Source organism: Bradysia coprophila, unplaced genomic scaffold (genome assembly GCF_014529535.1).
Source record: "Bradysia coprophila strain Holo2 unplaced genomic scaffold, BU_Bcop_v1 contig_138, whole genome shotgun sequence".
Classification (NCBI taxonomy): Eukaryota; Metazoa; Arthropoda; class Insecta; order Diptera; family Sciaridae; genus Bradysia; species Bradysia coprophila.
In genome coordinates, this window is record NW_023503409.1 from 6,887,817 (window position 1) to 6,915,770 (window position 27,954).

The following is a 27,954-nucleotide window of genomic DNA, read 5'->3' on the forward strand; positions in this document are numbered from 1 at the left end:
ACATGGGACACCTCTTCTCTTACAATAGGCTACATTCGAAGTATTTGCTTAAAAAGACCACCTATATGTGTGTTGTTGATTCATGCATTATATCGTGTGTATGGGATATATATATATTGTGTATAGCAACGAATTTCAAGTCCCCGTGTAATTGCATCGAATAAACAGAATATAGAGAGGTTTGACTTTCATACTCACACTCAGCGTATCGGTATGATTACATATTTGTACATGGTTTCTGTACGGAAAATTGTGGATTGGAAGATTTAACTTCAGATAAGGTAATGGTGGTCATAAACTATATCGATAATGAAATTTGGCACACTATAATAATCATCCTGTACGTTATTAACGCGCCCAATTGCCTTTATAAAGCATTCATCTGACAGCTTTGACTCTTCGGAATAAATATAACACATAGGCAGTGTGTGTGTTATGAATTGAAGGTTCATATGGGTGGTTTTTATGTAATACACAGGAAATGACCAAGTGATGTCAGGGGATTTTGAACTGATTTTTTTTTTTCGTCGAATGTGTTCAAATGTCTAGCATGCAGGTTAAGCTCATTAATTATGAACTGTTAAATGGAACAATTTCAGATTTGTAGGATGGGCAATGGGTACGGGCACTTTAAATAGATAGGCACTCTTAGAATAGTCCTGGGAGCTGCGGGAACGGTCTCGTAAATTTCCTCCAAACTATCCATTTTCTATACGATTCGTGGGGCAAATCGACAGTTTGGAGGAAATTTACGAGACCATCACGTGACCCACCTATGTCAAATTTCATCCTTTTATCTAGTTTTAATTGAGTACTAGGAAATAGTATGAAATTTGGTGCCATTTGGACTGCTCGTTCCGGAGATATGATGAAATGAAATTATGTGTAGGAAGTTGGAAGGAAATTTCCTAAAATCGACGATTTTCATTGCTATCAAAATATATCGAAATTTTTACCGACTTTAACATGCGATAGCTCGTTGTAAAGGTGATGAGTTCTAAGAAAAAGGATGAAATTTGACAATTTTATTTACGCTACAAAGTGAAAGCGCTACAAAAAGTGATAAATTTGAGCGAAATGTCTTTTCTGAAAGTGGTTCAACTTCAACAAATGGCGGTTCTTTGGAAAGGTCTCGACGAGCTCTAGGAAAAAGGATAAAATTTGAGGAAACGTGAAATATTTGCAAAAAGGCACTAAAAATGACAAATATGTCGAAAATATCCGAAAATATCAAATAAAAGTGTTCAGATTTTTGTGAATTAGGGCTCGTTAGAAAAACCTAGTCAACTTTAATAGTTTTAATAGTCTCGCTTCAAGCTTTATTCATTTCCACAATCAAAGATATGACGAAATTTTTATTATTTTACAAAGACAACGCTAAGGAAAGCGTAACGAAAATATCTAACAGTGGTGTGCTTAGCTTGTTTTAATTAAGTCAGTCCACATAAGACATAAGATATAGCTCCGATACAAGAATAGTCTTTGAATACCACACATTCTTTTTAATAGAATCAGGTTCAACTGGATATTCTACAGTACACTTCAAATTGAGGTAATTATAATAAATAACGAAAATATTGAAATAATGGTCTAAGAGGTGGCTTTCTTGGTTAATTCCCGCAGCTTTTTACTACATTCACATAATGTACAACATTTCTATAGTTTCGAGTATCGTCAGTTGTCGATAAAAGTCAGTGAATTTGATATAGACTGACAAGATTACATTTATTGATAAATCTTTCGATTTAATTACAACATATTGTTGTTTATGGTTATGGTAATACGAAAAAAAAACCGAAATATTTTCCATCCACTTTCCAATTTGATCCATAAAAAAATAATCTAAAAATTAGAATCTTCTTTGAACTATTCGGGCCCATCATATATTACCCAACAAAACCGTAAAATATATTGGACACGCTTTTGAATGACGATAATAAATATTAAAAGAGGGATGATTTTGAATGAAAATTTATTAAAATATGAATAGATTTGGATCAGAAACAGCGCGAATATGGTTACGGTTAGTAAATATTTTTAGGATGATTAATAGTCATTGTCTGATAAATAATAAATATAATAAAAGGTGTGCGATGATAAATAAGTTGAAAATATATTGCATAATAAACATGGATAAATCATCTAAACAAATACCTGAAAATAGTTGAGGCCATTTTCCCTAGTCAAACAGCAATTTACGAGTCATAAATAAATGCTAAATAAAAATGTTACATTGTAACAAAAGTAATGCTCCACCACACACACATACACTCAATAAAAAAAAGCAAAAATATGAACAGAAAAAAAACTGTATCATCGCATGCAATAAAAGTTTATATTGAATAATCGACGAGAAAGCGCGTGTCAAGTGGCTGTAATTCAAAGTTTACAATATTTGTGTCCTTGTTATTGTGCTTAGATCAATTTCGTTGGAAATAATTGAAATGAGAATGAATTTTGTTCTCTTTGTTCAAAGAATTCATTTTTACATTTGAAATCGCGAGGTGTTTATTTTTAGAACTTGAATGCACTGGCACAGTGGCACGTGTCGCACAATATATTTCCCATTCACAGGTTTTTATCGGTGAGCTGAGTGTAGTGTTTTTCTTTGGAAAATGTAAACCGAATGTATTTCGAATTAGAATTCTCTTTTATTAGGCCTGCACTTTCAGTGATGTGGTCGTACCACAAAAATGTTCAGCGTAATATTAGGCAAATAAAACCGCTGTAAGCTTTAGCCAAGAAAATATTTTGTTCATGTCAAATTACGAAGCGTTTTCTTCGACATGTCCCATATCTAAAAGATAACAGAGCAACGATTTTGTATTTAGATAGAAGGAAGTCAGAGCATGTTTCATTTTAGTTTACAACAATGTCTCTTGAAACTTTCGAAACGATGGGTTCAGAATCTGAAGTTCAGATACAAAGAACTGAAAACGATGGAAAATCTTTAGGTAAAATTAATGTTGTGCAGACCAACCTAACCTGTTATGGAAGATTACCATCTTTTGGCGACAACGATTTCAAGCTAAGCTCTGATTAATGCGGTTTGATATAGCTAAAATTATGTTTAAAAAATTGAAGTAAAAGATTTGAAATTAGTCTCTAGAAAACTGTTACATCAAATGAAGTAATAGATCCGATAGTAGAACTGCTACTATGCTTGCCGTCTGATAAATGTTAAGTCAAATCGTATAACGAGTCCTGAATTTTGATATATTGAAGAGATTTCAGTACTGTAAGCCACAAAAACCATTGACATCAATCAATGGTACCGTTTAAAACTGAGAACTACTTGAGGCAAAGTCCAGATATATGATTTAATGTGACAAATATGTTTGAGCTGAATATAATACAGTCATTTGCGTTAACAAATTTTCGAATTAATATTGAAGATAAAATCGTTTTTGGCTTTTTGAAATAAACAAAAATAAATTTACTTTTTTTCCGTATAGTTGTATTTTTTATGAACAATTCGTGCTTTATTCTTTTATATAATTCAGCTTGTTTGCATACCAATAAAACAAAATTATATTACTCAAGCTATCTCTCAATGCCATCTCGTCTTTCAGATAAAATGCTACGATTTGATTATGGTTTTTCTATTCGTTTATTTTATGTTCAAGACAATTTTATAGTCGAAAAAGGCAGAATTCTGGTAAATTAAACATGGGAAAGATCGACGTAAATGGGTACAAGATGGAAAAGATGACTGACTTTTGAACGTTTTTTTTTTCTCGGTACAATTATGTTTCATTTCATGATTTTCAAATAAAAAGAAAATTCTTACAACCCAAGATTTACCTTGGGTATTTTAGTGCTGTTCTGAAGTGATTTCTAATTTTTTCCAATGAATCATTATTTACGTGAAAACTAATTCCCCATTTTTTAGGTTTCTTAAGTGGTTCCGAAACAAATTAATAAAACACTCGAGAATGAGAGGTTTAATCATGTTGCTTCACCGTCCTGTTTTGTGGAGGTTTAATCATAGCATTAGCTTTACCTCGGAAAAGGTGTGCTCGTATCGACAATAAAATTTAAGCATTAATGATATAAGATCATGCTCGTAAAAGTTATTGCATATTAAATCCAAAGTGACTGTGATGGTATATACCTAAACATATGCATGCAAAACTTCATAAATTGGTTTAGTTGCCTTTGTCAAATTTAATTTGCATGGCGATTTCCTGCCACATATGACCTAGTTTTGTAAGTTATGCCCTTCATATATGTGTGTATACAAAAACGAACAGTATCATTTGGAAAGAAAAATTAAAATGTTTTCGGAATGAACCTACCATCCATTATAATGTGTACCTATAGGAAACAGTCATTTCGAACCTTTTTTTTGTTGAAACAGACCTAATACGAGAGGCCTAACATAATTTTCGTATCAATCAAAATAATCCTTAAAACCAATCGAACGAGAAATTAATAAACCGGTGACAATACATTTTATAATTTAATAAAATGATCCATTGCACAGCGAATATACGAACCCTTTTCAAATAAAAAGTTTTTGATGTCTACTTTTGTTTACGAGGCTACATTTTGATCGACCGTAAAAATTCGTTGAATTTTATTTCTTTTAATAACTTTTTGATGGATTTATTAGGTTCTATTTAAAGGAATATGAGAATGAAATGACGATGAAGTTTCGTCATTTGCACGAAGGGTCGCTGTTTTCTTCACAGTGAACAATAGATATTACTTCAAGTGCATAACCAGACGCTAGATTAGACAAATATTTTTCAAATAAAAAACTTTCACATTTTTCAGACATCATAATTTTGTCGCAAATTGAAATCAAAAATTTATTACTTGCAATGAATAGATTTGATTACTAAACTTTATGCGTTGTCGCGTTGTGATATCATCATCGAAGTTCCATTAAAGCAGTAAACTAATTATAGTTAAATGTAATTGTTCGAGTCGTCATATAATATAAATTACCGAAATACGTGATGGTGTACGTTGCAAACATCATTGAAAAATTTCAGATGATACGGCAGATAAGTTGAACACATTTTATACCGGAATTCTTATCGCATTTTTCTACTAATTAATTTAAATAATATGGGCATTGAATAGCACGTTAATTAGAATGTAACATGCATTTAACCCGCACTGCACACATAACTATCGACAGCTCGTTTTTATTGAACTAATTTTATTCCTAACATTTTGAACTATAGTAGCTTGCGTGGCGATTATATTTGGAGGTTGAATTACACTCAAATAGGATCCACAAATATCGTTACAAGAAAAAGGTGAAAAACGAGCTTCTGAACTGGTTAAACTTTTGTGTCGACGATTAAAATCAAAATGTTTCTAATGTAATCTCTCTCAACAACTTCCCAACTATATTAGTCTATCCAGTTTACCCCTAAGATAGCAAGCATTTTAATCTACATTTTCCGACGATCTGTTAATTAAATTAAATCCGGGAAGTCATAAAATAGTAAAACGATTTTATAAATATTGTTAAGTGAGTACAATTATAATACGCCATATGCTCAAGCAACGAACAATACAAAATGACGATAACGTGTGTACATATCCTAAACCATTATTTTGTGGTATAATGTTATAAAATTCACTTCTGAAATATTTTCTTATTCACATGCATAGTTCGTATGGTAATGTAGTCATTGAAATAAAATGAAGATGTACTTTCTCTCGACTGTGAAATTAGTTTTGTAGTTGACAAATGCATGTAATTAGTAATGGATATGCCTTATGTATGTATGTTAAAACAAACCGTAAAAGTTATAATCGCGTTTTGTTTTAAGTTGTGTTTATTTTAAGTTAGAAGGATATATCGGGCGGGTGATTGCATTGTTATAATTCTAATATAACGGAATATTCAAGTACTTCCGGAGTGTTTTGAGAATATCAAACTCCACAATTTTCACCATACGAACCGAAAATTTATCACGATTTCGAGAATGATCGACAGAATAAATTCTCAATTTGGAGGAAAAATTCAAATTCTTATTAAATTCATATTTTATTGTCGTACTTATGATAAATAAATAAATAAAAATTGGTTTAGAAACAACAGTCACATGATCTGTGCCGATAAAACATTCACCAATTCCTACTAAAACATGATATACATTTTGTACCATTCACATTTGCTTAGCCTCAAATTCAACCACCATATTATATAGCATCAGATGTATGGTAGAGAGGAGAAAAAAAAAGTTTAAATTCGAACCAAAATGTGGTCGGATCACGTATTCAATACATATTTTCCATTATAAATGCCGCTCTGTTTCATCGAGGACGACAAAATTCCTCTTTTTTCGGCTTTTTTTTTGCATATCCTATATCGTTTGCGAAAAATGTACACATTTATATTTCGTTACGTACGGTTATGTGTATAGCGAACGTAAAGATAATGTAGTCGAAGTATGTGAATTCGTACATAAATAATAAAAACTTGAATAAAATGAAATTGGTATTTTCAGTTCAGATTTCCTTTTGATCATTTTATTTCTTGGTGATTATGAAGCCGTAGAACGTCTACACTCTTCACCATTTACCATTACTAAAGACCATTCGGGTATTGGAACTCTGTTGTTTCTCGTCAAGGTAGACATTTCTTAGTTTCAATTTCAAGATTTTAATTTCCAAATAAGCTTCATCCGCTTCTATCGCTGTCAATGCTTTCTGGTTCCTATTTTTTCGATTCAAAAAAAATAATTCCATTTCAGTCACTGTAAAATGAACAACATGAACTTAATGGATCTGATAATTTCTCGGACGTATATAAAATGAACACCGAAAATTTCCATTTATCGCTTCATCTTCCATTTGTCATGTCCTTCACCGAATAATTCTAAAACCGACACATTTTGATAAAGTATAATTACCCGATCCCGAACAACATAAATTTTTTCTAAATGGCTTGTGCATAAAAAAATAAATCTCTGACTCAAGCAAATTTAAAAACAATTTTCCCAAAAACTTAGTTGTATTTTATGGCCATAAATAGACACATTCCTATGTAGAATTGACCCTCCTGTTAATGGTCTAGTTTATACAAATAAAATGCATTGCCTACATTCTTAAAGATGGCTTTAGGTTGATAACGTTTTGTCAGCAAACTTTTAAGTACTTGAATTGTGCCAAAGTTTTCTATAAACGTATCACTTAATTCGGTCTCCATCTCTCGTTTATATTGTTGTAATACATTTAAACGACAAACTTAATGGTTTTTGTGTTATTTATAAAAAAAAATGAATGTAATTTAGGGTGAAACCTATTTAGTTAGTTGAACAAACCATTTGTAAATATGTACGTACGTACATGCACATTGAGACGAAAAAAAATATTATGAATTTAACCTTTTAGAAACGGCAAGCGTATCGCAGCAATATCATACAATCTGTTACTTCATTAGTATAAGATATCACCTAGTGTTTAATACAAAATCTATTACTTCGTCATTTTATCATAGATTTTTACCATATAAGAGAACGCTAGTCAAAGCTTATCGCTTAATTTTGAAATCGTCATTGTCGATAGCAGATGACTAACCGTTTGTAAGGTATTACATGTTGCATTCGCGTGTGTAAATAATGTGTATCCTTGGTATCCAGTGGGAAATTTTTTTGCCGAAAAACTGGATACCATGAAATCTACCTGGCATAGCGGGAATAATGAAAAAAAGAAGCAGGAAGATGACTAGAAATGGGGAAATGATCAGGTCGGAAAATAACCAAAAATATGGAAACGGACTCTAATCAGGAAATGACCAGAAATCGGGAAATATCCAGAAATCGTGAAATGACTAGAAATGGGAAAATGACCAAAATTCGAAAATGACTAGAAATAGCTAGAAATCGTGAAATGACTAGAAATACGGAAACGGGCTGAAATCGGGAAATGATCAGAAAATTGATAAATTACCAAAAAACAGAAATTCGTAAATCGAAAATTGATTGAAAAAGAAGAAAATAGTAAAAATAACGAAATGAGTGGGAAATGAACAGGAATCAGGAATTAAGATGATAAGGTGAGTTGAGTACACAACGGAAACGAATCGAGATCCCATTGAACTGTAATAATGATCAAACGCTTCGCTCGCGATTTCAGGCTTTAAAACGTCGTGTATCAATTTTCTTCACTTCGGAAACGTTGAAATGCTTTAGTAGCTTTAGTCAATACACTTTTTGCTATGTACTCGCGTCATTGAGGAACAGAATTCAAACGCCTGGACATTTACGAGTCCATTTAAATCGCTCGCTCTGCTCGCGCTATTTCTCTTGATTTGTACATTTCATTTATCTCGCTCCGCTCCCGCATTTCTGATTATGTGAAGAAAACATTGTTTGTCTTCATTATCGAAAAATTATGCTGAAATGATGCCATATTTAGAACCTTAAAGAGGATTTAACGAGTATGTTGCTGAAAGTAAACTTTCTTTACCGGAAAATCCTAACATTTTTACCGGGAAATCCTAACAAGAAAACATTATGTGCACATGTGGTTGCAGTCGTGTTATACACCTGGCATCTGTGAATAGTAGATTTCAACATGGGACGGAATGACTGAATATTTTTTCGTAATCGATGAGAGCGTGTGTAGATGTGAATGTGTTCCTTTTCAATCGAGGATATTAATTTTCTGCATGAAATTTTTGTGGTGTTTTCCGGCGAAAAAAGTTTAATTTAACCAGGTCTAATTTTCACATTGCAATAACATTACAATAAATAATTCTTTCAGCCCATGGCACTACTTAAATGGTTCAATTAAAATCGAGCAACATATCATACCACATTACACAAGTATAACTGATAAGTGAAATACAAACAAATATTAAAATTGAAATAAAATATTCCGGAGCTTATTACAAACACATAAATAGTGTGACGTTTTATGTTTAGGTCACGCATAGGTTCTTTTTGTTTTCCCTTAAAAGAGGAAAAAAAAGGAAAACACACGCGACACAAGGCCGTTTTTGTTTCGTATCCATAGTATAAATTGGCATATAAAAATATTTGCTTTTCACATATTATAGAAAGCATTTTCAACAATTTTGAGTTGTTGGTTGTTGTGAGTTTTTTTTTTTCAACTTTCCATAAAAGCTTCAAATAAATTATTTTGATTGCAAACAGTGGTAATTACCAGTTTAAAAAATTTTCAACTAAATACACTTACATGATAGAATAATTTTCATTGTTTTAATAGAAAAAAGGCGAAAAAGAAAATTTCTCATTCGTGTTGCAAGTTTTATATAATAATAAACTATTATTAATATAAAATATTTATTCGCTATAAACAGGAAAAAAATTTATGTAATGAGTACCTGGTGGCTACATACATATATGTATACATACGTACGTAAATTGAGTGTATTCTTATTGCCCCGTTTCATTTAAAGTTGTTCAAAATATGAGCGGAAGGAACTTTTTTTCTTTTTAAAACAAAACAAAAAATCATAAATAAAATTGATTCACTTGAAATGTTTCTTTTGTTGAAGTAAAGAATAGATATCCCTTCGTTTCCGAGATTTTGGTGTGTGATAGTTATTATGGTTGAGCGAAATTTGGTTGAGTTATTCGAAAACGGTTTTCTTATATAATTTATATAAACATTTGGAACATGAAGATAAAAAAAAATTACTTTAATTATACACAAATTGCATAGTTCCATCCGCCATACAGTAATTCTATATAAGTCAAAATATCCTCCTCCAAATCGTATTCAATATAAAACACTGGAGCAGTCACTTATTGGAATCTCGAATGGAATGCACACACATAACGAGAAGATTAGAGCCATAGCATACATAAATAACACTTTTCGTCGACAGTCACCAAATATAGCATATGCGTCGTAAGCATCTCCTTGTGAATTTTTAAGCAGACATCTTCGAAAATGCCTTAAGACATCACATATGCGACCCAATAAATGTCATCGAATACATGATAAAATAGCAAAAGAAAATATAAGGCTTCGGTGTGGTAAGTTAATATGGCGAAATGGTTAGGGATGGCAGTACGGCTGCTGTGTGCACGTAGGACAATTTTTTTTTTCAGGTGAGTAAACTGAAGGCCCACTGAAAAGATCGCTCAGACAATTTAAATTGAACATCGGCTTATTTGAATGGTTTATCCGGAAAAATGGCAGTTGAACCGTTTAGAAATCGTAAGTATAATTATCCACGTAAACTGAATAAAAACAAAAAAACAAATTGAACAAAACTGGGAATGTTAAAATGACTTTATTTCAACTCTGTGTAAAAGATAAGCCCGTAACATGACGGGTTTTCTTTGCATTACAAGCATATGTGTGTGCATGTGATTTAACATTATTATGCTTCGTTGACGATAATCACGATGTTTAACAATTTCTAAATAAGAAAATACGGAAATGCCTAAACATAAGCATTGTGCATATACTTGATTTCCCTTCTTTGGTATGAGAACTGTTTCAAATTCAGGTGAGTTGATTTCTTCTGTATGTATATACGAATATAAAAGCGAAAATATCCACCGTAAAAGGTGATATAAATAAATTTTCCTTGTCGCGCCAGCTTAAGGTATTTCGATTTTTTTTTCTTTCTTTTCTTTTCTTTATGATAATTTTCATTTTATGCTGATGAAAATCATTTGGTTGTAAAGCTGTGCCGGAATATTTCTGTTTTCAGGTTTTGGTTCTATTGAATCCGGTTTCAAGTTACAATATATAACACTCATATTAAGTAGTCGAGACAATAAATAAATATTCTCTGTAAATTTCAACAAAAATTCATAATCTGAAAATCTCCATAAAATATGCCATAAAATATCCTTCGTTTCATTGAAACAAATTGGTGGATATAAAAAACAATATTTAACCATAATAATAATCATCATCATATACAGATAAGTTATATTTAAAACAGTACATGTAGAATTATAAATCGAACAGCCGAAACGGAAAATCACAAAAATATCTCCGAAAAGTTAAACAGCATTAACCGAAAAAAAGTAATCCAAAATTAAATATTAAACATGAATAAAAGTATTTACGATATTTTTATAGCTTAAATGTTAATGTACGCAAACTACTGTACAAATAAATAAATTTTCAAATTATACTTTTTCATGCATATGGCTCTCTCTCTGCGAATATATAAAAAAAATTATTTCCATTCCGAAAATCGTACAATAAAATATGTTTCGAAAATTTGTAGAGCTCACAGAAATTTAAATATTTAAAAAATAAATAAACTATCGGCTAATTCAGTATGATTGGTCAAATAATTAATGATATTTGAAATAAAATGGTTTGGCTTTTTATTATTGAAGAATTAGTGTGACTGTGTATGTATGTACGTATGAGAATTCAATATCTATAGATATCTCAACCTTTCAAACGTTGGTGCCAGGGAATAAATATTGATACAAAAGCCTTTGTCAGTTAAATCCTTAGAAAATTCTTCAAAATTTTAATGAAAATCAAGAAAATCCTTTAAAAGGCTCAAGAAAATCAAATCAAACGAAGAAAAAATTTGAAAATTAAAATAAAGAGCGCTTTGAAAGTACATCCATAATCAGTGAGAAGTCCTTGGAAAACGATTGGAAAATCCTTGAAAACCCTTAGAGGATTGTCTTTTTGAAATTTGCAAATATCTGTCCCTCGGTTGGTACGTTCTATGAAGGATTTTCATTTTTCTCTATTTACCCATACGCGATGTCTCGGTTGTTAGAATCATTACCTCACATGTACCTCAACATGTACTACTAAGTGTGAGCATATGAAGGCCTCGTACTCATTTGTTCTTGCACACCACCTGTACTTGTACTTGGTTGAGTCCTACAAGACAAGAAAAAAGTGCACGAAAAAAAATGAATCCCTCGAATAAATTAATATTTTATCTTAAGCCACCATCAGAAGTCGATGTATCTCTTTTGCAGTTTTAAAACTCAAATCTGTGTAAAACTAAACTTTTTCAACATTTTGATAACTCTGTGCTCTGTGTGTCGTGTTCGAACATAAGTACAATTCGTACAACATACCACATCACATTCTATATACACTTGTTAACTTGTTTCACATAGTGTATATTCCCGTTGATGTACAAAATTTAAACGGGAATGGTGTGTCTCAAGACGCTCGTATCGAGACTAATATCGACCATGTTCCAATGCATAAAACATTGTTCAACTGAAATGGTAATGGTACTTTACCGAAAATGTGACCCATCCTTTATGAATAAATTTTTTCGTTTTTTTTTCTTCTTTTTTTTTTCTTGGTCTTTGTCAAAGTGGTTCATAGTTTCGTATTTTCTTATATATTTTTATGCTCGCGGTTAGCGTTATCATTGTCTTTCAAATTAGTGCAATCTAATGTAATGAATTTTAATGCCAGATTAAGGATATAAATATAGACAGATATCGTAGACGATGATGAAATAATTCTTTCAGTCTTTTACCTACAGACGAAGAAACGGATAAATATTACTATGAGTCGAAAGTTTTCTCAATTATTTAAAAACAAAATGTCCAGGTAGAATAGCCAACCCTGTAACATACTTATTTATACATAAACGTACTATGCCAACAAATTTATTTTCGTCCAATTTTTTTTTTCTTCTCAAAATGTAACAAACTAACTGACCTATCCAATTCAAAAATTTGTAATGTGTCGTTCAAACAAATCCACAATGAGTTACAAACCATAAATATATGGATAGTGTATGAGGCCAATAAAATTTATATATACCACCACACCACGTAGAAACGTGCCTCGTTGGTTGAACTATTTATTTTAATAAAATATTTATAAAACATCCATATCACAGAGGCTTTTCGTGATAAAATACCATTAATTTATTTAACAAAAAATCATATACCTTATGACCTGTCGAAGTTTTAAACATTTTATAAAATGGGTAAAATTATGATGATGATATATATCATATAGAAAAGGAAAAAAAACGATATAACCAGAATGCCTTTGAACGTAGATTGCAAAAATATATTTTTTTACCTCATCGTTTTTGAAATTATAAACTGAAGTTGGAATTTCTAGAAATAAATTATGGCCGCTAAATCACTAGAATTTAGAAAGAATTTTCACAATATGACTAATCACTTTGCAGTTTACTTCGAAATGGAATCTTTTACCAATTTATCTTTACACACACAAGTCGAACATTTTTGTGGAAAATCAACAGCCAACAAAATTATCGCAGAAACTTTATTCCAGTTTTATTCGATTTGATGTATTTCCATCAGACATTATCCGAAGTACTAGATTTACTAGATTTACTAGATCATTGTTTTAAGCTAAGTAAACTCTAAGTACATTAGTTGGGGAAATGTGAACTGAAGAACCTCAATTTGGACGATTTCACGATTTTTCACAACGGAACGAACAGGCTGACCTGTATGAGTGATCATTTGAACGAAGTTTACGCGACATTTCAGGTGTCTCCGCTCCTTGATCTTTCACGCTGAACAAACGATTTTCATTAGGGTTCCTGTACAACACTTAGACCCTCCTCGTTCATCAATGTCTTACAAACGTATTAATTATTATTAAGACATATTAATTGAAAAGGAATCATTTGGCTGTAATGTTCGTAAAATTTTCAATGCCTAAAAATTTCGTAGATGCTATAGGTCAAAAGCCTGTGTAAAAGAGAAAAGTTCGCCTGCTAATAGCATTTTGTATAAGGTCGATGCTATTGGCAGGCGCCTGCCAATAGCATCTTTAGTAATAATTTGGCTATTGGTAGGCGCCTGCGAATAGTCACTACGTAAAAATTTTCATGAATCGTGAAAACCATAAAAATTTGTGAAAATATACGATAATTCCTATAAATTCGTTGAAAATAAAAAAAAAATCAAATCTACAGGTCTCCGAACATTATTTAAAATTCTAAGACCAAGCATGTCAAGTATTGAACGTAACAATAATTATAAAGCTTGGTGGATATATAAGAAAGTTAAAGCTAGCGTGTTCTGTCGATTTCAATCGAACCATTGAATTTTGCTGAACATTTCATTTTACATAAACAAATCGAACATCAGTCAATTCCGGCCAATTTAAACAATTCGAAATAACTTACTCGCATTTAATGGCATCACTTTCGGTGTCATTGTGATACCACTGTGATGTAACATTTGTCTAGGTTGCTGTCCCATATGATGTCTCGTCATCAAATGATGATGATGTGTATTATGTTGTCCGTGCATGTTAATAGGCCCATTCATTGTATGGGGTGGATAAACAATTCCATGGTTATTCATCGGATGATGGTAAATTGGACCTCGATTATTTTGATGCGATAGCATTGGTGACGATGGTGGCATCGGTCTATAACCAGCCATTTTCAATTTTATGTGGAAGGTCGTTGTTTGTCGTGTATTTCGTATAATATAAAATTAATTACTGTTCCGATTGACAAGAACAAGCACCTCGTTGGTTGGATATTATGGGCACGAGAGACGATTAATCGCGATTAACTTTATTTTAAATGAAAGTTTGTCACTTATTATGTTGTATTCAGTTTATTAAAACGATTAATTATTGTAGTGGAGACACCATTTTAAATAAATTAGCCATGTTAAAATTCATGACTGTGTTGTACCGGGAAAAAAGCACACAAAAAAGGGTAGAAAAAAATAATATTAATTCACATCATCAAAAATAATTCTGTATAACATGGTGTTGTACGGGATGGTCAAAAGGGAGATTTTTATCAGTTAATTGAATATTGTTCTGAATAAATATTAAAAAAATATGTTTTGATGTTGGACAGATTTCTCTTCCATTGTTTTCACAACATAATTACAGCGAATATAATGGATTTTTTGCACGTGTGGAAGTGTGACTGATTTTGTGCAAGAGAAATTTCTGGTCCGTCATTACTGCAAACATTGGATCAGAAAATGGATAGGTTAAATCTAATGCCTCACTTTAGCTTAGAGACACAGTTGATAGGGAAGGGAAACCGGTAAATTCGTCAAAACATTTTTAACAAACTATGACGCAGGTGCCATAGAACCACTGACAAAAGCTGTGCGAGCCTCTAACTGCAAGTTTCAATTTGTTTAATGGTAAATTTATGATGTGCGCCAAAAATTCAAATATTTCAACGGACTATCTGTCAATGTAACAACGCAAGTCTCCTTAGAGAACTCTTAAAGAAAATCCGTTGAAATAGTTTTACATGCGTTTAAATTCGAATTCAATGACACTCTCTTGGCTTATCAAAGATAGCAAAATTTCGGTTAAAAAAAAAACTATAAAATCGTACTTTTTGCCCGAATGTCAAAAACAGTGTAAAAGTTAGGAACAAAATAATTTTTTGTCATTGATTGTTTAGGATACCTGCGTTATATTTGCCAATTGACATTTTTTGATTTTAAGCGATTGCGGCAAGTGCACGAATATTGGCTTGTTAAATTGAATCGAAGCGTGATAAACGAATGAATTTTTTTAGCTGCTAAACATCTACGCCAACATTTTGTTTTCACGTTTGAAAGAAAATAACGACACGGTGAATTCGATGTTTTTATTTAAAAATAATCCTTCAAATTTTCAAAAGAAAATCAAATTCTTAGAATCGAACTTCCGAATTTCAAGCAAATATTTAAAATTTTGATCATTATCTTACTTCAAAAATTTTCGGTAAATTACTGGTTAACCGGTAATACTCCTTCCGGTAATACAGATAACCGGTAATTCCAAAACGTTCCGGTTATCCCTTCCCAAAGTCGAAGTCATAGTCATAGTTTTGTATGTTCCTTTAATTTACACAAGCCCATATACAGGTAATATTTTATAAAATAGACATTTCCGTCCTTGATGGAGCATTTCTAATGATAGAGCTGAATAAGAATATCGGAAAAGACTCATCCCAACTCACGGAATCTGTTGGCTGCGCGACGGAAGCATTGGATTGGAATTAGAAGACATTGAAATTTGATTCAAATTTCAGGTTGTCACCCTTATCTGGCAAAATCCATGAGTTAGTTGCGTTGCACATATTTTTATAGTGTTATCTGTTACAGTTACAGATCTGGATGTTCTTCAACGCTGCAGAAAATCAAAGTCAGAACAATCCAATCAAAGTTTTTTCTTATTTATTTAAAGATATTCTTCAAATATGTCTTGCTCAAACAACCGTAGAAAATCGCATCTAAGTTTTCAGACGTTCTGACAATTCGGTAGATAATGCAGACTTTGAAAAAAAAAATGATTTCAAAACACTGAGAAATTATTTCGATTGATAAACTAAAGGAACTCCTCACTCCACTCTGCATTTTATTTTAATTTTAAGCCGGTCAATGAAATTGCAAATAAAATTCAGTAGAAATTTGTTTACGCACCGTCAAAAGAAAAATATTAACTTTTAAATGGTTAAAACACAAGTACTGTGCACCACTGAACGAAAAAAACAAAACTGTTATCAAATATGAAAAAATCAGTTCAACATAACTGATAATCAGATACAGATACCAGTGAGACGGTGTTTGTTATCTGCACGTTTTACTCATCCTATATAATTAGGCGATGTTGATATTCCAATGACATCAAATTTTAAATGGGACAAACGTCATAACATTAGCAATTATAAACAAAAGAGATTCGGCAGCGAACGGGGACGGATAAGTTTGTTAGATCGTTTGTCGTTTTTGTTTGATATGTTCGACCCAGACAATTTTTCGCGATGTTTGGGGGGAGGGGGTAAAACTGCAAAGCTCCGAACAAATCGTGATAAGGAATGGACACACTCTGTTAGCAACAGAGCGACAAAAACAAGCGGTAATAATGCGCAATGCCGTCTTATATAAAATAAATGTTTCAACTTAAGAGGTAACGAAGTAATAGATTCGATAATGTGAGCATAATACAGTACTTGGCATCGAGATTCATACGACGATTTATGCAACAGAAGCATCGAAAATTCGCAAATTTTGCACATTATGATGCTGAGTTACATAAATAAATGGTTGTTTACTTGCCGCTTGTCAATTATTTATGAAGCGCTTTAAAGTTAAAGCTCCTGGCTCTCCTACCTACCACAATCACACACAATCTGACAAACATTTTAATACTAAAGCTAACCAAAATATACACAATAGTGAAGTCATGCTAGGGGCGGTGAATGCACACTGTCACTAATAGTGACGTAAAACACACTTTTCCTAACTAGTGTTGAAATATTTCGACCTCATCGCGTATTTCCAACGTGTTATAGGAATAGCTTTGTTCCTAATTTATGCTAAAAGGCTTTTCTAGCAATTTGATCCCTGAACTCGCTTCCGACTCGTGCTGGAAACGTCTCATATGCTAAAAACATGCGTTAACAAAATATATATTACCTCTTATAAACTCTAATCTATCTATCTTTGGCGTAGGAGGTAATACGAAATCTTCCATCCAAAAATCTTTAATATTGCCCGACGTTTAAACTAGTCAAAACAATTAATTAATAACTGAAAAAGACAGATGCTTGATACCAATCGACACATAATCTTCACTGCAAATTGTGAGTGACTGAATTATAGCCGTGTTAAAATGTTCCAGCACTAGTTGTCTGGTTCTTAAAACCATTTAAATTACATCAACAACGAGATCATAAAATCGCTTCATCCGATTTAGATTTAATGGCCTAATTAAAATTATAAACAAATTGATGACCAGAGTGTCATTTATAATTAATAAATTTCGGGGAAAATTCAACATTCCTCCACAGTATAATAAACGAAGTGATTTTCTATTTATACTTCATAATGATGAACGTTAGTCAGTTAATGCTAATATTAATAGTAAAATCATCAAATAAGCCACCATTGTCATATTAGTCGAACCGCGAATGAATATAGACACACAGCACACAACATATTTTTGATTAAAATGAGAATTATATATAAAACGATGATGAGCATTATATAGATGCGTGTTAACTGTGTTGGAGGTGATTTATATTTTGTTTTCTCACAGGCGAGAAAAAAAAACCTAAAATTAAAATAAATTCCACATTTTATGCACTAATGGGCTCACCAAATATCGGTGTTCATTGGATCACACTCTGAACCCAACGAACACTGTGTGACGAAGAGAATAAATATTTTTGCTCCGATTATTATTTTCACAATATAATGTTTGATACGAATATAAACGTACATAATACAACAACACTAAATCGTCTAAATATTAAAGCTCATGCCACACTGGAATGGTGTGATGGCCTCAGCTAATACTATAATTTTATTGTCATTTGCAATATTTTGAATATATTTCGGATTTGAGCAAATATTTGTTAATATCCGTACGCAAAATGATATATTATTTGTAGCATACATTGGAAACTTGAAAATGTTGAACGATGATAGATGGTAGAATATATATTGTATGTGGAGGTAAATGCCTGAAATTGTCTGAATATTATCTAGATCAGCAACATTACATGTGGTTTACGTTTTACCAACCTGGAATAAAATATGAGTTGACGTGGACTATTATACCAACAATTCATCGGCTATTATATAAATTATCGAAATATGCACTCAGTTATTTCGAATATTTGATGGAATCAAGAATCCTTTAAGATTAAACTCAATTACGAAAGTTGAATACGTTCGTCTGATTCAAATATGGAAGGAATACTATTTTATCAATTAGAGCTCATGTCGAACTGACTGCTCTGGTTTCAGCCAGAGTGTGGTTAAACATTTTTATATTTGATGAGGAAATATGCAATTTGCATTACTATCTGTGGGAGAGTTGTTGTTTGAAACGCAATGAACGTCCCAAACGTTTTGGTCGTTTTGCGGATATATGAAACAATAATCCAGTTGGGGCTGATGACGCAATGTTATGAATTATCAATTGAGATTGTCCTGTTGCAAAGATTCTTCTTTAAAAACAACTGAAAATAATAAGAGTCGAAGTGAAATTTAACATGATCTCGTTCAAGTTTTATTTTGTTCTAACACTCGCAGAACAAAAACTTACTTGGTAGTAGCAGTTCATTTTTGAAAAGTCAAATAAATTAATTTTATTCGCAAAATAAAAGGGTACTAGATAATTCAGGTCCCTCAAATCAAGCGCTTCTACCTGGTTTATTTTACTGTTCCGTGGTGTAACCGTTTATCCAACTGCTCGACCAAAATTCTCACAAGAAATTGGTAGGCATTTTATTAAAGCTGTTGTTAGCCGTTTGCAAAACATGTGGTTGGTCAATTCAGGGTATAACGTTTGAACAACTTACTGAGCTTTTAAATTTATTTTTAGAATATTTTATTTACTCAGCTCAAATTAATTGCAAAAGATTAATGATGAGAACCGAAACACTCTGTTCGCTAGATTACTTTGAGTTGGAAATTTAAAATGGAACAATTGTTATTTTCTGACTGTTAATCATTTGTTATCGACAACGACGGTAAAAACGTCAAGCTAAGATCATTGACTTTATATATAAAGACACATTCTAAAAGGAATGAAGTAATAGATCTCCCATAGATTTCCCTTGAAAATTGTTACATCAAAAGAAGTAATAGACTTTTTATATACTTTGCCTGTTGTGAAAGGTTAAAACATTATTTTTTTTAGAAAAAAATTTGCTTAGGTTCAGAGCCTAGGAGTAGTGTTCACTGTTCAGCCTTTCCGTAGTTTATTTGGATCTTTAAATTGCCGGCTGTATTTATTCTGATTTTTTTTAACGAATCTCGGCTCCAAATACGAAAAATCTTCAATTGAGGAAGGTTAAACATTTATAGATCTAGCCGAGAAAAATACGACTATACTAGACTATACGATACAATACTCAAGACAATTTTCGATATTTTCAGAAAAACGAAATCTTTTAATAACCGTTTTGCGAACAGCAAGCGATTTTGCGATAACTGTTATCTTTTACTTCATTCGGGTTCTAGCATACACGTTTCAAGGAGAACACTAGCGAAAACTGATTTCTAAATGGTTACCGATCGTTGATAACAGGTCTTTGTGAATCTGTATTTGTTTTGCATTGGGATAACTATAAAATCTGCGTGTTAAATTATTATTTTTTTCGCTTTGTATATATGTGTGAATATTCATACGATAAATGGTCGATAAGGAAATCAAACTTGATTCTTGAATTACGTTTTCCTTTTTCAACAAATACAAAAATTTAGTTCAGGGCTTAGTGAACAGCTGATTAAGTTAATTAAATTTGAATATTGCAAAATCCATGTACGCATTTAAATAATATTCACTAAATATTTATGAGTATTACTAAGTAACAAGTAAAACAAATATTTACGAGATAAAAGATAATAAAAAACTAAGCTCATGAAAAATGTATAATTAGATTCATAAAAATATTTTCGTGTTAAATTGACTGTGGTGGATTACATTTGGACAGAATTTAACCAAACAACAGAAAATAAAAAATTTATTATTCAGATCACCTAAATTTTTCATCACATTAATTCATCCAAAAAGTCCTTCAAAAATATATTCTTTTTACAGTTTTGTTTTCTCTTTAACAATTTAGACACAGATAACGCACGCATCTAACACACAAATTCTGTCTTCTCAGAAGACAATTGATAAATTAAAATTTTAATCAGTCTACGGGGGACACATTTACTACTTGAGTTCGATTCGAGAAAAAAAAACGAAAAACAAAAATAAAATCGGCTCAATGAAATCTGAATCAATTGTTTATAACAATTCCGATTTCCAAAATGAAAACATCGTTAAAACACCGAACAATAACACAAAACACACGGACACCTAAACATCGAAAGAGAAACGAAAACAAAAAATTATAAACACAATCATGTGCTTCAGTGGCATTTCCGAGGAAAAACTAAAAAGCAGTATTCGAGCTTGTTTTCCATGCAAAGGAAGTCACGATACTGAATGAGTTTTTGGTTTGCATGCTTTTAGGCGCTCTCTAGTTTGATCCATTTATGTATATATATGAGACTGTGTATGATGTTGTATGTTGTGTGTATACCATGGCAGAAAGGATATAACAATCGCATACATATAACACCGTATACATGGCAGTATCCCCATTCATGCAATGTGAACTAAACACAATATTATATGAAAATCGGAACAAAAAGCATATTCAACCACGAGGAGTCGAACTGTAATACGAAGAAGGCTGGAACAAGATAGGAATAATATTTTAGACCACATAAAAGGGAAGACGTGCAAATGGAAAATGTTGGAAAATTCAAGCAATAAAACGAGATGGTTGCATTAAATGTTATTGAAATTGAAATGAAATGAAGCGATAATGAAGTGACATGTGCATTTCATTGACTTGAAGCGAATATTGCGTTTATGTGTACTTGTCCTAAAAGTGCACTTACGTTTGCTATGCACTTTTTTGTGTTTTTTAATCAATCTGTGTTTGTAAATTGCAATTATGTACCCGTAAGTGTGACATAAAGAGTGTTTCAGCCTGTAAACATGCATTTTGTAATGTTTTTTTTGGCCTGTTTGTATGACATTATTTAATGAAATTTATTTTTATTAAATTCGGTACCTTGTTTCATGGTTTGTAAATTTTTTTTGAAAACAGTTTCGTACTGAAGGGTGTTTGTAGTTCAAAATACCAACAATATTGTTCTTGTTTAGTGTTGATGTTGTTGTTGTTGTTGTTGTGATATATATACGTGTTGTTTCTATAGTTTTGTAAAAAGTTGGCAACTGATATGGAATGTCCTTAATGTGAAAATGTATCATTAGTGCAAATTACATAGTTTTGAAACGTTTATTTTTAAAATGCGTGATTCCATAATATTTAAACTTTAATTTCTGAAGTATTAAAATTTAATCCTAAGGCACGCTAGAAAAACTAAAAGAAAACTAGTTGAAAGTGACCTGACAAAATAATTAAATTATAGCGGCGAGATGTGTTGATAAATCTTAACATTGAGGTGTAATCAGATGATCACCATTGAAATGTAACTCTTGTGTGAAAGGGAACGTTTATTCGAAGTTCACAAGAATACTTCTAGAATACTAATCTTTCATGGCTACTCATTTGTTACGAACAACAACGACAAAAATAAGCCACGTTCCTTGTCTATTTATCTTTTATATAACAAAACCCATGTTCACACAAATGAAGTAAAAGAACTTGTATCAACCTCTATGCTATACTCAACACAAACGAAGTAATAGAATATCGCATTGTCGACACGCTTGCTTATACGCTTTGTCGTTTATAAAATGTTAGAATTACAACACGAGGACAAGAGCAATTGTGTATTTGGCAAAGTTACAAATGGAAATAGACTTTTCATCCAAGCACCGTAATGACCTTATTTTCTCCACTTAAATGCCGTGAAAAGATGGCGTTTGACGCTCTCTCTGATGACAGTTCAGGTTCGTACAACCCGTGGGGTTAACAATAATTTTTTCTCTCTGCAACTGTCACTTTGTTTTAGTTTAGAAGAATTATGTGTTCTCTTCGAGGAGAAATAGGAAATTCAAACTCAAGCGAATTGTGGTCCTCTTTCTTGTTGGAATTCCCTACTTTCTTCCCTTGACAAATAACTAATTTCGAAGGAAAACACATAGAATTCCTCTGATAGTCAGATTTCTTGTCCTCGACTTTTCTAACTCGTGCTATAAGGGCGTTGATTTTTGTCTCAGATAACAACATCAACAAGAAATGTGTATTATTGTGATAGTCCAACTCGAGTGAATCTGTCTGGGCTTAGGTTCAAAGTTCATAATTCACTAATATAATTTTCAACTTCTATAAAATTATCTACTTGAGTAGAATGAGGCAGAGTTTCGCTTATATATCTGCACTTTGTAGAAGAAGTAGAAGAATTATGTTAAAGGATATTGATGTAGCGAATAAGAAGCGTTGTGAATCTTCCAAAACATCTAATCGACAATTCTAAGCTAAAAATTTCAAGTTGCAATTCCAATAAAAAAACGTTTAATTCCCCGTACTTCGTACGTGTCTAAAGATATCCCAATCGATTACATACAATTGCATTACAAACTACTAAATCAAACGAATTTTATGCCATATGAGTAAGCTTAAGTTTCGCCCCTGAGGTGTAAATAGACCTACAAATAATTGCTACACAACATGTATTTGCTAGGAATACATAAGTTCATCTTCATTCAATTAAAATCAAATATAAAATTACTTCGGCAACTCTATTTCACACGATGTGTAGAAGAAGTTCTTTTTAAGTACAACCAAAAAAGGAGCAATTTATTGGTGTAACGTAGATATAATTAATGTACTTAGGTGAAACTATTTCACACACACACACACATCTTCATCTTCCGATTTAATATTTCAAATATTATGGAGAGCGAATAAATAAACGAAACGAAACATCTTGTGGACTTTTAAATGGATTTGCTATGCTAGAACACTCAACGAAAATGTGATGGTTGGTAAAAAGTCAGCGAATTTTCTTTTATATCAGCAAAGTGCGAAATATATGTATTTATACACGGACGACACAGTGTTGGAATATATTTTATTGATTTAATAACTAACTGGAGTATATAAAATAGTTTGTATTCGAGTCATGTGATGCGATAGTGGATTATACTCACTTTATGTTGAAATTATTGAATTTCTCACTTTATATGTGTCTTCGTTATGTTAACAATTGATCAATTCATCTGTTTCTTCAATATTTTCAATGCATTTATAGCTTGATTTACAGTATAGTCAAAGTGTGTAAGAAATGATTCTCGACGCCAATTTTTCGTAAAAAAATCCCTTTTGTCAAGAATATTAACTTTGAATTGACGAAAATATTTTTTTTGAATTGAATAGATAACAAAAATCCTGGGAACGACTACGAACGTCTTTATCTTTAAATGTACATAACCCAATGTAAACAAGAGACAATAAGTACACAGTAAAAAAAAAGAATCACCACGAACAATCCACAAAAGCAGAAATTTAAATTTCTCGCCCAATAATAGTTACAAGACATATTCGCAGAGCAAATATTTATCTCATAAATACTTGAATTTTGCTGTCGGTACACTTATTTTTATTGAGTTCGCAAGCTCTTGTTAAGTGCTATGTCAAATAATATGTCGAATAGTCGTATCTTCTTCATAGACTGTTATTTTCTACAATTCGCAGTATATGTAGTATTATACACACCACGTCTTTTCAACTTTCCATCACGTTTATAACATAATAATGACGAGTTTATATCTGGAGAACATGGTGTGTCTGTATGGTGATACACACAGCAAAATGTTATTGTACATAGATATGGATAGTACTTCGGTATGTATAGTTTGTAGTGTGATGTTTCGTCAACAAGATGACACTATAAATGTGTAATATGGTTTAGTTTTATGAGATAAGCTTGATGCCATAAAAAAACGAACAGAGAAAAAAACCACTGAAGGATTTTTATTTTATTATTTTTTAAACTTTTATTCTCACTTTTTCGGTTAAAATGATGAAAATCAAATTGTGTTTTTATTGGGTGTAAAATGGAGAATTTTTATCAGCAATTATTCGTTGTTTGTAATTCCAAAAAATAGAAAGGAAGAAGCAGCAGTGTTCTTTTCAAAATTACTTATAATTGAGTGCACATTCCAAACACTAACTGTTTCAATAGCACGAAGAACATATTGGACCGAATCCACAATGAAAAATATTTTACGCACTTTGTGATACGAAAACACTCAGTAGCACGCGCCTAAAGCTATTCGAAAACATCGTTTTTTAGTAGAGCAAATAAACGATGTTCATAGTACCTGCAAATAGTCCAAGGAGTGAAAACGACCGCTCGTAGCGTCAATATCTCGAACCGTCTTTATTTATTTTATTTTTTCGACTGCTTTGAGTGTGTACCGAAACTTGAAACATTTTCGGCACCGTAAGTCGAACAATCTTTGTTACTTTTTTTTTGATTTTGTGCATCACAGGAACGATACCACGAAATTTCAGTATGCGCGTGAATTCGTACACCTTGAGAATTGTTTTTGCATACGTCAATTATATTCTGGAATTATGTTGTCGCACGATATCATCGATTGTGTTGAGAGAGAATCGATTCGTTTGTTAGAATCATTCGTAGGCGAACCGTTGGTGAATCAAATTTATGAAATAAAAGTTGTTCATTAATGAAAAAAATTGGATCACTGACAAAAAAGTTTTCAGATAACAGATAAAATCTGACAGATAATCTTTCCCCTGGGGACGCAACCGTCAACTTTTTTCTCAGTGATGTTTTCTTCTTTGGAAAACCCAATGGTTTCGTCTATGTTTCTACATGGGGGCTCAACCGGGATCCCTACGAATGATTCTAACAAACAAATCGATTCTCTCTCAACATAATCGATGATATCGTTCGACAACATAATTCAAGAATATAATTGACGTTACCGATTATATCATTCCTACGTATATGTTTCGTTTCTACTTGCTCCGGACGAAATAATAGTATATTTCGTACCTAGGACTAAAAGTCTTTTTTAGCGTGTGAGAGGGTTCCAGACAGAGCCGAAGGCGAATAGAATAAGCTAAAAAAGACGTTTAGTCCGTGGTACGAAAAACATACTTATGGAAAAAAATTCTCCCGGTATACGAATTTGCATTCACTGCAATTTAGTGGTTATACAAGTGACGTAAATATCACCTCCACGGTGACTTAGAGACGTCTAACTAATTTCACTATACTTAAGGGCTTACTTTAAAGAAAGTTTTTGTGATCAGAATACTTGAAGAAAATAGATCGAAAATGATCGATTTTCTTTATTTTCACAATAATTCGAGATTGTCATAAAATTCAATTTTTTTTTTGAACATTTCTTGATTTCCTCTAATTTTCTTGATTGACTCTAATTCGCGAAATTTCACGAAAATCGTAAAATTCAACAAATATTTTCTCAAATCTATGCCCTGCTTTACTAATAGGACTTTTCACTCAGCTAAAACCACTTATTCGCTCGCTTCACTGACATTGTGACAATATTACGATTTAAGTGAAACAATTTATCTTTTATTTACTTCCCATGGAAATTCACACTTGTCACATAATGTCCATAAAATGGACTTATACGACTAAGGTAGTAAAAGTGTTTTTGAGATATTATAAATTCGCGCGTCTACATCGGTTTATCGTTCAATGTTTGCTTGTAGTTAGTAAAGAATAACAAAATTAGCGGTAGCTATTGTTAAAAGAAAATGTGGCAATTACAAAAAAACGCGAATTAAAATATCTGATTATATCCCCTGCTACATGTTGAAATTGATTAAAACACAAAACTTTGAACATAAATTATAGACTAGTACATTATACACAACTTATCTGAAAAGTTTTATTACGAAGAACTCTTGGTCCTAGTTTTAAATATATTTTTTTTCGGCCTAAGAAATCAGTAAGTAGTTTCACAAAATAAATCTACAATCAAGCAATAATTATACCATTTTACGATTTTATGTTGTTGGTTTTTTTTATTTTAAATTGACGGGAGAGTTTAGATGTGTACGTAAACGAACCGAAAAAAAATAGATTAAAGAAAAGAACATTGCAAGTTTTTCTGTTGTTAATTTCCGGTGCATGGAACCAGGTACTACATACCGCTTCATTCGAACAGTAATTTCGTAATGGTTACGTTTTTTTTGTTATTTAGGTGTTTCGTTTCGAATGACACTGAGTTTGATATTACTGTGGGTAACCTCGATGCTTTTCTTACCTAAAAGTATTTTCAAAAGTAGGGCAAACTAAAAAATTTCATTTTCCAATATTTGTTTGTAATCTGCCAAGCAAACATTTAAGGAGATACTGTTTAGTACAGCTCACTACTATAATTTCACATGTGTACAGTCTATCGTGTATAAAAAATGAATGTTACCATGTCGCGTGCTTTTTCTTGTGCTTTCTTCCCTAACATCTTACAACCTCATGGTTTGTGGGGAATAGATGGTACAGGTAGTGGATTCTCTCTAATACCACGAGATCAGGTGGAACTCAGATAAAAATGAAGGGTTAAGTGGAAATCTGAAATTATTTCAGGTCAGCTTCAAGACAAATTTCACATTTTAACTGAAACAAGTCTCTTTTGACCTCTTCCGAGCAATAATAAAATTTGTCACATAACGCTCATCAATTAATTGACAATATAATACATTCCAGATATTGGTCGAAAATGTGTGAAATAACGGTAAGGTTCTTTAAAGGATTTGTTAAAGGAAAATTCCGTTGTTGGAATAAATGTTCCCATTACAATAATGCTAAGTCTAATCGAAAATCTATAAAATTTGATTAGGTTTTCGTAGTCTTCGGGATAAAAGGTATTTGCAATCCATTAAATCTATAGACTGAACCTTATACTCATAGACACCCCATCAAAAAAACTGCCATAAAGTTTCCAAGTTAAAAAAAAGATGTGTGTATCAAGTCACATAACTTCGGTAAACTTGATTACATTGTTACAACTCATTTTACAGAGAATACATCCTCCGAAAGCTCTTGTTTTGTAGTCAAAAAAGGCGAATTAGGATTTCCGATGTTATACACAACACATATAACGCAACAACAACAAAAAAATTGCGAGAAAAAAATTCTTTTCAGCATAACAACACAACATACAAAATTGGTTGATAAGGGTCTCATATCCATCACATCCAAGAAAAGATATGAAAAGGTTCTGCGTTCTCACAGAGGTTGACATTTATAGGCAACGACGACCGAAGAAAACTTTCATTTAAAACATTATAATTAATGATGCCGAAACTATTTTCTGATATTTTATCAAAATTATGTTTTGTGTCATGTGTTACATGATGGAACTAAGTTCTTCTTTTTTTTTATTAATTGTACTAATAGCTATGAATAATCATCTTTATGGTAATACGGTATGGTAAATGTTCCTTGTTACACGCGTTACATAATTCCCCAAAAATTTAGAGACGTTTTTCTATGAAGACTTTTACATCGAATGGTTACATGAATCCACACACACATATACAACGCCATGGAA

General features: G+C 32.0%; 1 protein-coding gene across 7 annotated transcripts in view; it reads right to left on the bottom strand.

Moving 5' to 3' along the window:
- The window catches only part of LOC119073792 (calmodulin-binding transcription activator 1), a 96,028-nt gene that overhangs the window by 27,226 nt on the left and 40,848 nt on the right, over positions 1-27,954 (bottom strand). The window contains exon 1 of one of the 7 annotated variants that reach the window (XM_037179530.1): positions 14,072-14,588. The exons of the other annotated variants lie outside the window; for them this stretch is intronic. Coding sequence (XP_037035425.1) covers positions 14,072-14,333 — 262 coding nt within the window. The 5' untranslated portion in view covers positions 14,334-14,588. Of the gene's footprint in view, positions 1-14,071; positions 14,589-27,954 lie in introns of those variants that run through there. 7 annotated transcript variants of the gene reach the window in all.